The following is an 11,642-nucleotide window of genomic DNA, read 5'->3' as shown; positions in this document are numbered from 1 at the left end:
TTGAAGTTTGTGGAAATGTGAACTGAATGTAGGAGAATATAACACAATAGATCTGGTAGAAGAAAATACAAAGAATTAACCAACCTGTCTTTTTCTACCACCATCTTTGAAATGCAAGAGATGCAAGAGGTCTTAGTTATAGCCATCACTCTGGTTGTAATTCCGATAGTGTCCACAAGATGACAGCAGTGTATGTGCAACGTTTCAGATGGATAACTTGAAAAATGAGTGAACAACAAGACTTTTAGTGTGAAGTCCCCAGGTACATTTGGGCAAATCGTGAAGGAGACATTCACATTCATATTCKATTTTTCTGCAAGAATATCGTCAAATRTGTATACTTGGACTTTGATTTAGCTTTCCAAGTATTAGTAGCCATATTATAAGTACAACATTTGCAAAACAACCAGTTTTCAAAACTTCATAACTGAATATCCTTATAATTTTTGTCCAAAATGAAAAGGCATGCTGTCGTACAAGGTAAATAGCTACATTTTGTCTAAGGCACTGCACTGCAGTGCTAGCTGTGCCGCGACCGGGAGGCCCATGAGGCGGCGCACAATTGGCCCAGCATCGTCCGGTTTWGGGAGGGTTTGGCCGGCAGGGATATCCTTGCCTCATGTGGCGGGGCGGGCGCAGTGCTCCCTGACCAGGTCGCTAGGTGTATGGTGTTTCCTCCGACACATTGGTGCGGCTGGCTTCCGGGTTAGATGCGCACTGTGTAAGAAGCAGTGCGGCTTGGTTGGGTTGTGTTTCGGAGGACACATGGCTCTCGACTTTCGCCMCTCCCGAGTCTGTACAGGAGGTGCAGCAATGAGACAAGACAGTAACTACTAACAATTGGATACCACGAAATTGGGGGACAAAAGGGGGTAAAAAATCTCATTGGCTATCTAGCTAGCTTTGTTTGACCCCGATTGGTGCTTATTTGACAAAGAAACAGACGTTCAAGTGATGGCCGCCCGCGTCATCGGGGTGCCATGAAGGCGTCGCTCTTTGACCAAATATGGTGTCCTATAGGATATACTACACCTCTAATAAAATAGTGAAGTCTTGTTAGGATCTCTGAGGAATAGATATGAATGTGATTTGACTCATTGAAACAACGTTTAGCGTGAGATTTTCACAGATTCCTTTCTTTGCAAATTGAACGAGTGGAAATACAAAATCGATCATGCATGCTATATGGATCTTTTTAGGATATGAAACATTATTTTATCTAACAAAACGACACTTCARGGTATCTCTGGGACCCTTTGGATGACAAATCATAGCAAGATTTCACAATGTAAATACACATTTCACCTTCAGAGGTGAATTTATCAAACCTATCGCAAAGAAAAAAGTGTTTTGTTGTTAGGAGCTCTCCTCAAACAATGGCAAGCATGGCATTTTTTTGCAGTAATAGCTACTGTAAATTGGACAGTGTAGTTATATTAACAAGAATTTAAGCTTTGAGCTGATATAAGACACTTATATGTACCGACATTTGTTGTTTCTCTAAAATCTGCGATCTTGACATAACGCGCTGCATGATTTACAACTGTCCCGTTGACGGAACGCCGATCCTTAAATTATACAATGTTTGTTTACATTTACATTGTTTACAAACATTGGAATAAAACAAGCTTATATTTTGGGTTCTGATGGGGTATTACAGTTGAACGAATGGGTATATATAACTKATTTATAAGTCCAAAGATGGACATCAACTAAGGATTCTAGCTTTAAAGGCCCAGTGCAGTCAAAAAAACACATTTTGAAAAGACCCCCTGAAATGTTTGCCTGTTTTGGTGGGCTGGAGTTATCTCCTGCCTTGTGACATCACCAAGTGCTGAATTAGTTAATAGACCAATAAGAAAGAGAGTTCCAAACATCRCTGCCAATAACAGCTKATTTTCAGTTTTCCCCTCCCAACTCAGACCACTCCCAGACAGTCCTAGCAAAATTATTGCTCTTTGCCAAGCTATTTTTGTTTCTTTTTGACAATTTTAATTGAAAATATTCACAGTAAGGTACTCAATTATTATCGAGAAATTATTTGATGTTCATATAAAACGGCTGTATTGGACCTTTAAGCAATCTGCATCTCTATGTAGGTCATTATCTCTGTTGTTCATTTCAATATGAACTGGGTGTTTTGGATTGGTTTCTTTTCAACAGATATTCTGATAGCAGGAATATACTTTATTTTACAGAAACGCCAGGTATTTATTTAAAAGTACATGGTAAATACACAATATTAGCATAACAGCTTTTATAAAGCTATCATGTTAAAAGTTATTGCACTCTGCTTGTTTTTCCAGGTTCCATAATAAGGCTTCTGTGTCTGTCAAAGACTGCTGTGTGTATAGTCAATGGGGAGACAGGCCTACTTAACACCTCATTCACTGACATTCACAATGCCACTGAGACAGGGCTATCAGCTGTCGGCAACAAGTGGAGCAGCTATAACTTCTGGATTTGTTTGACCCTGGCGGTGCTGTCTGCCTTCCTGATTGAAGGAAGTGTGATGCTGAAGAAGAAGGCTCTGCTTCGTCTAGCCTATTTTTTTGCTCCTTTGCACCCCAGTATCTCTAKTTGCACACCTATAACTCCAGTGTTTACTTGCTAAATTGTAATTATTTTGTCACTATGGCCTATTTATTGCCTTACCTCCCTAATCTTACTACATATGCACACACTGTATATAGATTTTTCTATTGTGTTATTGACTGTACATTTGTTTATCCCATGTGTAACTGTCTTGTTTGTGCCGCACTGCTTTGCTTTATCTTGGCCAGGTCGCAGTTGTAAATGAGAACTTGTTCTCAACTGGCCTACCTGGTTAAATAAAGGTTAAATAAAAAAATTGCCTGTATTGAACAGACAAGAGCAGGTGAGTGTCTTCTCAGGAAACAATGTTTAAGGATGTAGAAAAACAAAAAGACATCTACAGTATAGGGCTTTGTTCCTGTTCATTGAAATGAAGTGGTATCAACTGACAGTAGTTCTTGCACTATGACCTTACAGTATGATATTTCAGCTATCCATAAGAAAAGGGAAATTGAACAGTACATCCAGCCACTGTTAAAGGTTGTTGTAGCACTCGAAACTGGGCAGGAACCCTGACCGGAGCAATGCTCTGTCTATAAAGGGTTCTCTTAGTCAGTTATATAACATCTGATTGAACAAACTGTACTAGCATCAAGGTTTTCTGAGGGCATGAAACAACTTCATGGCCTTTACAGGAGGTTGGAGGTTTCATGTCAAGCAATCAATCAACTATATTTGTTATTGGTTGATGTTATTTATTTGTTTTTCTTCTCTTTTATTGAGTGCCTTGTCTGTGTTTGTGCAGGTGAAGGTGGTCATGGATATTTAAAGGACTGGCTATGGTGGGGTGGCCTTCTAACCAGTGAGTTTGTTTTGCCAAGTAGAAAAATCTACTCTCAATATTCAGAAGCACTGTAGGGCTGGAAATTGCCAGGGACCTCACGATACAATATTACCACCATACTTAGGTGCCGATACGATATGTATTGCGATTCTCACAGTTCTATGTGTATTGCGATTCGATATTGCGATTCGATACTGCGATTTAATTGCAATTTGATGTTCCAAACATAATGCTCACCATTATGTCTGCTGCAGAGAGACGAGAGAGAGCATGATAACATTTTTTGGATCAGTCATGGAAATAAAAGTCCTGTAAACATGTTGGCTCACTATTTAATAAAGAGAACAATCTATAGGATGAAAATACATTTGTCTTGGCTCAGGTACAGCCAACAAGCCACTAGTGTTAGCTAACGCTACCGAGCGTTTTTTTACAAATCGATACATGGAGTCAAAGTAATAATATTGCGATGTGTAACTGTATAAATATTTTCCCCTCATCACTAACTATATGTCATGTGGGAATARTTGTATTTTGAGTAGTTTCACTATATTTCTGTTGGGTTACTGTCACGACTTCCACCGAAGTCGGTTCCTCTCCTTGTTCGGGCGGCGTTCGGCGGTCGGTGTCYCRGGTCTTCTAGCCATCGTTGATCCACTTTCATTTTCCACTTGTTTTGTCTTTCCTACACACCTGGTTTTCATTTCCCTRATTAATTGTTGTGTATTTAACCKTCTGTTCCCCCCATGTCTTTGTGTGGAATTGTTTGTTGTAAGTGTTTGTGCACATGTTTACTGCTGCGCGTCGGGTTTTGTACCCATGTTGGTTATTTCTTTATGCTGTTGGTTTTTGCAATTAAACTGCTCCGGCTATTACCTAGTTCTGCTCTCCTTCGTCTGACTTCCCTGCCACCAGTTACGCACCCCTTACAGTTACATAAATGTTTGTTATTTTAAGCACCCTCAGTGGGTGCCGGCGAAGCGGCCAACTTTGCAGCATACATGTTTGCCCCAGCTACTGTGGTGATTCCTTTTGGTACTCTGAGTGTCCTTATCAGGTACCCTTACCTCTCTGTTACCTGGCTTATATCTACATACAGCTAGCTATCATTGCATTCTCTCTGGTGCCTCACTTTCCATGACTGGAAAACCATATACCTATGTCACAAACCAGGTACCCATCCAGCCTTTTTATACTAGTAACGAGCAAAGTACAGGTCAGATAAAAAATGTCACGACAGGCCTGATGGAAACAGAARATTTGTCTGTAAACTTTCCAAATGTCGACAAAACAAAATATGCTAGACAAGATGTGATCTTTTTGTGTCGGTAAAATTAATTATGCGAGAAATGTCAGTGGAAATGCTTTTATGTGCAAATATTGATATAATAACTATCATATCGAAGTGTACTCGGAGTCACACGATGACATGTTGTGTGGTCCTCCCACTACGACTCGTCGGGAAAGCATGCAGTTTATTAGGCTATAGAGTAAATAAATGATAATGAACATCACAGAGTGGTGAAAGTGCAAGGTGAGAAGCTTGATGCTCCTTTCCTATTAATATTGAGGGTCTTAATCTGGTGGCATGATCATCTATGCTTGGCTGCCATCTGACAAATAAAAATTATATTTTGTCCATAATAATTTCATCATGTAAGCTATACCCACACTGCATCTGCGAGCGAGAGATCCTGTGCCAATACCAAAATGTGCACAGTCGCTATACACTGAGTGTACAAAACATTAGGAACACCTGCTCTTTCCATGACATAGATTGACCAGGTGAATCCAGGTGAAAGATATGATCCCTTATTGATGTCACTTGTTAAATCCACTTCAATCAGTGTAGATAAAGTGGAGAAGATAAGTTAAAGGATTTTTAAGCCTGAAAACAATTGAGACATGGATTGTGTATGTGTGTCATTCAGAGGGTGAATTAGCAAGACAAAATATTTAAGTACCTTTGAACATGGTATGATAGTAGGTGCCAGGCAAAACGTTTTCAGTGTGTCAAGAACTGCAACGTTGCTGGGTTTTTAATGCTCAACAGTTTCCCGTGTGTATCAAGAATGGTCCACCACCCAAAGGACATCCAGCCAACTTGACACAACTGTGTGTCACGTTCGTCATACGAAGGAGACCAAGGTGCAGCGTGGTATGCGTACAMTCTTCTTTATTTAAATAGAATGAACACTGAACAAACTAACAAAACAACAAAACGAACCGTGAAGCTATATGAATAGTGCAGACAGGCAACTAAACATAGAACAAGAACCCACAAACACCAAAGGGGAAATGGCTACCTAAATATGATCCCCAATCAGAGACAACGATAAATAGCTSCCTCTGATTGGGAACTATATCAGGCCACCATAAACATACAAATACCTAGACCTACAAAACCCTAGACAATACAAAACCCCTAGACAATACAAAACCCCTAGACAATACAAAAARGAGCGTAATCCACCCTAGTCACACCCTGACCTAACCAAAATATAAATAAAACAGAGATATCTCAGGTCAGGGCGTGACACTGTGGGAAACATTGGAGTCACCATGGGCCAGTATCCCTGTGGAACYCTTTCGACACCTTGTAGAGTCTATGCCCCGATGAATTGAGGCTGAGGAGGTGTTCCTAATGTTTTGTGAGAAATGCACAATTTTTTGTGAGAGCACAGTTGAAAATATTTTTTATTCAGTACATGGGAATTTAACCGCTAAAGGTATTTTTATGTGCAATACCTCATCACGCACAGCCTTTTATCTGCCACAAGTCAATTTGATGGAAACACATCTCTGGTGGGAAAATGCACATATTGTTTATATGCAGATTTGAGAATATTCGCATMAAAATCTGTTGCCAATTAGATGAAAACCTAGCTAATGTTATCATGTTGTACCCTTATGTTGGTATATGTGAACGAGTGCTGAGTGATTAGTGCTTTTTGAGGTCTGTTAGTTTTTTTTTTACATTAAATGTATTATGTGGGMTCAATGCTGTAACAACACGGAATAAAACAATTAATACAAGTCTCATGATGGTAGTGACTGTCCAATACTGCTTATCACTTTTTAACCATCATTTATTCACATTTGTTTTATTTGATGACTTAATTATTTAATTCCAAGTCATCATCTCATCTCTAAAGAGCTGCTGCCTGACAAAAAAAAACATTATTTTAGGAGTTCTTCAAAGTAAATCAACTTAAATCTGTTTTACCTCATTTCTACCACCATGTTACATGTGCATTAAGAGAAAAATWAACTCTAGACCACCTTTACTTGCTCAATACGAAAGTGGTCAGATGATGCAGATGCTAAGCTACAGGACTGGTTTGCTAGCACAGACTGGAATATGTTCCGGGACTCATCCGATGGCATCGAGGAGTATACCACATCAGTCACCGGGTTCATCAATAAGTGCATCGATGACATTGTCCCCACAGTGACCGTACGTACATACCCCAAACAGAAGCCATGGATTACAGGCAACTTCCTCACTGAGCTAAAGGGTAGAGCTGCCGCTTTCAAGGATCAGGACTCGAACCCGCCGTAGCCGATATGAGTAAGACCTTTAAACAGGTCAATATTCACAAGGCAGCAGGGCCAGACAGATTACCAGGWCGTGTACACCGAGCATGCGCTGACCAACTGGCAAGCATCTTCACTGACATTTTCAACCTATCCCTGGCCGAGTCTGTAATACCTACAGTTGAAGAAACAAAACAACCATTCATTGTGTAGCTGGGACCCTTGGGATTGCAAACAAAGGAAGGTAAGTTTGTGATTTTGTGACGCCTGTGCTGGTTTGAAAAAGTATTTTGATGTGGTGCACTGTCCTCAGATAATTGCATGGTATGCTTTCGCCGTAAGGCCTTTTTGAAATCTGACAACGCAGTTGGATTAACAAGAAGTTAAGCTTTTAAAAGATGTAAGACACTTGTATTTTCATGAATGTTTAATAATATGATTTTGAATTTTGCGCTCTGCAATTTCACCGGATGTTGTCTTAGTGGAACGCTAGCGGGACACCGAGCCGTAAGAGGGCTATTAAGTAAGCATTTCACTGTAAGGTCTACACATGTTGTATTCAGCGCATGTGACAAATAACATTTGATTTGATTTTGATAAATAAGGCATACTTTTATGGCTGCTAAATACCAACTATCAATCACTAAGATCATGTACTTTCAGGTAGAGATACCTCGCGAAGCAACTGCTCTTTACGCCTCTCAATCACGCGTTCTTCTTTCTTCTCTCCATCTCGTGTCTGCCCCATACAGACCGTAAGCGGCAATGGATTGTGGTCCTTGTAGTTAATTACTATGTTTTCTGCGCTAAACTATAGAGAATATCGGCCTGATGGAAACTACAACTSCCTACTACATCACACAGTTCGGGCTTATTCTGATTTATCTCTAGAGAAACTGTGTATTGAGCTCACAGAAAAAATCTGAATTAAATGGTTGGTCAATTAGTTGCTTAAAAACCTAACGCGGACTCAGAAATTCAAAAGTTTTGAGAATATTTCTGGCCAAAACTTACCTAAAAAACTATTTAATTGTCAGGAGCTGTTCTGTGTAAGTCTTTGGTCTACAGCAATCTGCTGTTTTGTGGTTTGCATTGATATTGAAATGACTGTAGTTCTGGCTTCTCTCTCGACACAGTGCAGTGCTTTCCTCCTACCTGTTGGGGGAGACTCTAAATCTGTTTGGGAAGCTGGGCTGTGTGCTCAGCGTACTGGGCAGCATCCTCATGGTGATACATGCACCCGAAGAAGAGGAAGTGACAACCCTGCACCAGATGACTGACAAACTGCTTGACCCAGGTACATTATTTCTATTCATTAAAGTATAATGAGGTAATGAGCATGTAATCAAGAGGAAAGAACTTAAAAGATAACAAAATGCTAACGTTGTTGTTGAGCAAGTATGTAGACATAATGACGGACGATACTTCTGCACCAGGGAATAACACCTGTCTGTTCCCTAACCACCATCCACCACATCCTAGAGCAACACTTCTCTCTCTCCTCTGTGCCAAGCCTCACTTTTATGGCTCCTGTGTATCRGCTTTGTATCTCTAGGCTTCCTTGTGTTTGCCAGTATCCAGCTGGTGGCCTGCCTGCTGCTTATCTTCTACTTCTCCCCCRGTGTGGGCCAGACCAACATTCTGGTCTACATCGGCACCTGTTGCCTGCTGGGGGCCTTCACCGTCTCCTCCGTTAAGGGCCTGGGCATTGCCATCCGCACAGTGCTCTCTGACCCAGCCGTGGTGCGCCACCCGCTGACCTGYATCCTGCTGGCCTCCTTGGTGAGTTCCATCGTCATCCAGGTCAACTACCTGAACAAATCCCTGGACACCTTCAACACACTACTAGTCTACCCCATCTACTACGTGTGCTTTACCACRATCGTGCTCACCACCTCCATCATCATGTTTCAAGAGTGGGGGACCATGTCTGGGGTAGACGTGGTATGCACTATGGGTGGCATCTTGGTCATCGTCCTGGGGATGGCCATGCTGCACTTGTTCAAAGACATCCACGTCACCCTGGAGGGCCTGACCAGCAGCATGTGTCAGGTGCTGGAGGAGAAACAGGAAGACAAACACATCCTCATTGAGGAAATGGAGAGCCTCCCTCCCATGAGAGAAGACGTAACCATGGTCTTCATCATCAGCTGAGAGGCTGGCACCGTAGAGGACTCTTAGCACTTTAACTTACAGTACCTATCAAAAGTTTGGACACACCTACTCATTCAAGGGTTTACTTTATTTGACTATTTTCAACATTGTAGAAAAATAGTGAAGACATCAAAACTATGAAATAACACATGGAATCATGGAGGAACCAAAAAGGTGTTATACAAATCAAAATATATTTTGGATTTTAGAATCTTCAAAGTAGCCACCCTTTGCCTTGATTGACAGCTTTGCACACTCTTGGCATTCTCTCAACCAGCTTCACCTGGAATGCTTTTCCAACAGTCTTGAAGGAGTTCCCACATATGCTGAGCATTTGTTGGCTGCTTTTTCTTCACTCTGCGGTCCAACTCATCCCAAACCATCTCAATTGGGTTAAGGTTGGGTGATTGTGGAAGCCAGGTCATCTGATGCAGCACTCCATCACTCTCCTTCTTGGTCAAATAGCCCTTGCACAGCCTGGAGGTGTGTTTTTAGGTCATTGTCTTGTTGAAAAATAAATGATAGTCCCACTAAGCGCAAACCAGATGGGATGGCGTATCGCTGCAGAATGTTGTGGTAGCCATGCTGGTTAGGTGTGTCTTMAATTCTAAATATATCACTTACAGTGTCACCAGCAAAGCACCCCCACACCCTCGCACCTCCTCCTCCTCCATGCTTCACGGTGGGAACCACACATGCAGAGATCATCCGTTCACCTATTCTGTGTCTCGCAAAGACATGGCGGTTGGAACCAAAAATCYAACATTTTGACTCAGAACAAAGGACAGATTTCCACCGGTCTAATGTCCATTGCTCGTGTTTCTTGGCCCAAGCAAGTCTCTTCTTATTATTGGTGTCCTTGAGTAGGGGTTTCTTTGCAGCAATTTGACCATGAAGGCCTGATTCACACGGTCTCCTCTGAACAGTTGATGTTGAGATGTGTGTTACTTGAACTGTATTTGGGCTACAATATTGGTAACTCTATTCTTTGTAGCAGAGGTAACTCTGGGTCTTCCTTTCCTGTGATGGTCCTCATGATAGCGGTTGATGGTTTTTGCGACTGCACTTGAAGAAACTTTCAAAGTTTTTGACATTTTCCGCATTGACTGACCTTCATGTTGTTTCTCTTTGCTTATTTGAGCTGTTCTTGCCATAATAAGGAGTTGGTATTTTATCAAATAGGGCTATCTTCTGTATACCACCCCTACCTTGTCACAACACAACTGATTGGCTCAAATGCATTATGAAGGAAAGAAATTCCACAAATTAACTTTTAACTAGGCACACCTGTTAATTGAAATGCATTCCAGGTGATTACCTCATGAAGCTTGTTGAGAGAAGGCCAAGAGTGTGCAAAGCTTTCATCATTTAACACTTTTTTGGTTACTACATGATTCCGTATGTGTTATTTCATAGTTTTGATGGAGAAAATACAATGTAGATAATAGTACAAATAAAGAAAAACCCTGGAATGAGTATGTGTTCAAACTTTTGACTGGTACTGTATGTAAATATGTATTTTTTTTAAATGTTTGTTTTATGTAGATTTGTGACCAAAGCTGCTGGTGACTGTGGTCTATGATGCTGCATGATGAGGATCTCTGTCTATGATGCTKCAAGGCACCAGAGAATATATGTATTTTATACAGTTGATTATAGTTTTGGGTKTTTTTTTACCTCAATTACAGATAAAGTAATAATAATAGTGGTTGCTGATGACTCTGGGCTATGATCCTGCAGGCCACGTAAACAGCTGCTGAGCACCCCTGTTCATGATGGTTCAAGGTATTTAAAAAGGCTTTGGTTATTTCAAACCCAGTATTACAGATTATTGCAAAATAGACACAAATTGCTTATTTGAACATTTGTACAGGCACACAAAAAAGTATACATGAATGCATGATTTTGCATTCAGTGCATTTCAATCACAGATAAAGACAGTAAGTTACTTAAGACAGAAACAATAGGAGGGAAGTTGTTGGGGAGGATGAGTGGTTGTATAATGCAAATGTCTAGTAACACAAAGGTTGTGTGTTTGAATCTCATCGTGGACAACTTGAGCRAATTAGCAACTACTGACTACTACTTACCACAGCAAAYTTGTCAAAGGCTCCAGCCACCCTAGTCATAGACTGTTCTCTCTGCTACCGCACGGCAGCGGTACCAGAGCGCCAAGTCTAGATCCAAGAGGCTTCTAAACAGCTTCTACCCCCAAGCCATAAGACTACTGAACATCTAATCAAATGGCTACCCAGACTACTTGCATTGCCCCCCACCCTTTACGCTACTGCTGCTTTCTGTTATTATCTATGCATAAGTCACTTTAATAACTCTACGCACATGTATATATTACCTCAACTAACCAGTGCCCCCGCTAACCTGTGCCCCCGCACATTGACTGTGTACTGGTACCCCCTGTATATAGCCTCGCTATTGTTATTTTACTGCTGCTCTTTAATTATTTGTGACTTTATTTCTTATTTTTGTAGGTATTTTTCTTAAAACTGCGTTGTTGGTTAAGGGCTTGTAAGTAAGCATTTCACTGTTGTATTCGGCGCATGTGACAAATAAA

General features: G+C 41.0%; 1 protein-coding gene across 1 annotated transcript; it reads left to right on the top strand.

Moving 5' to 3' along the window:
- Positions 1-455: 455 nt before the first annotated feature.
- Positions 456-9,070, top strand: LOC111981900 (magnesium transporter NIPA2-like). The gene is made up of 6 exons (XM_070449722.1): positions 456-480; positions 2,307-2,570; positions 3,341-3,397; positions 4,346-4,436; positions 8,053-8,213; positions 8,472-9,070. Exons 1-6 carry the CDS (start codon positions 456-458, stop codon positions 9,068-9,070), a joined length of 1,197 nt encoding a protein of 398 aa, XP_070305823.1.
- The last annotated feature ends 2,572 nt before the right edge of the window (positions 9,071-11,642 follow it).

The sequence above is a fragment of the Salvelinus sp. IW2-2015 genome, linkage group LG20, assembly GCF_002910315.2.
Source record: "Salvelinus sp. IW2-2015 linkage group LG20, ASM291031v2, whole genome shotgun sequence".
Taxonomy (NCBI): Eukaryota; Metazoa; Chordata; class Actinopteri; order Salmoniformes; family Salmonidae; genus Salvelinus; species Salvelinus sp. IW2-2015.
The sequence above is the reverse complement of the archived record's forward strand: the minus strand, read 5'-3'. Positions and strand labels throughout refer to the sequence as shown.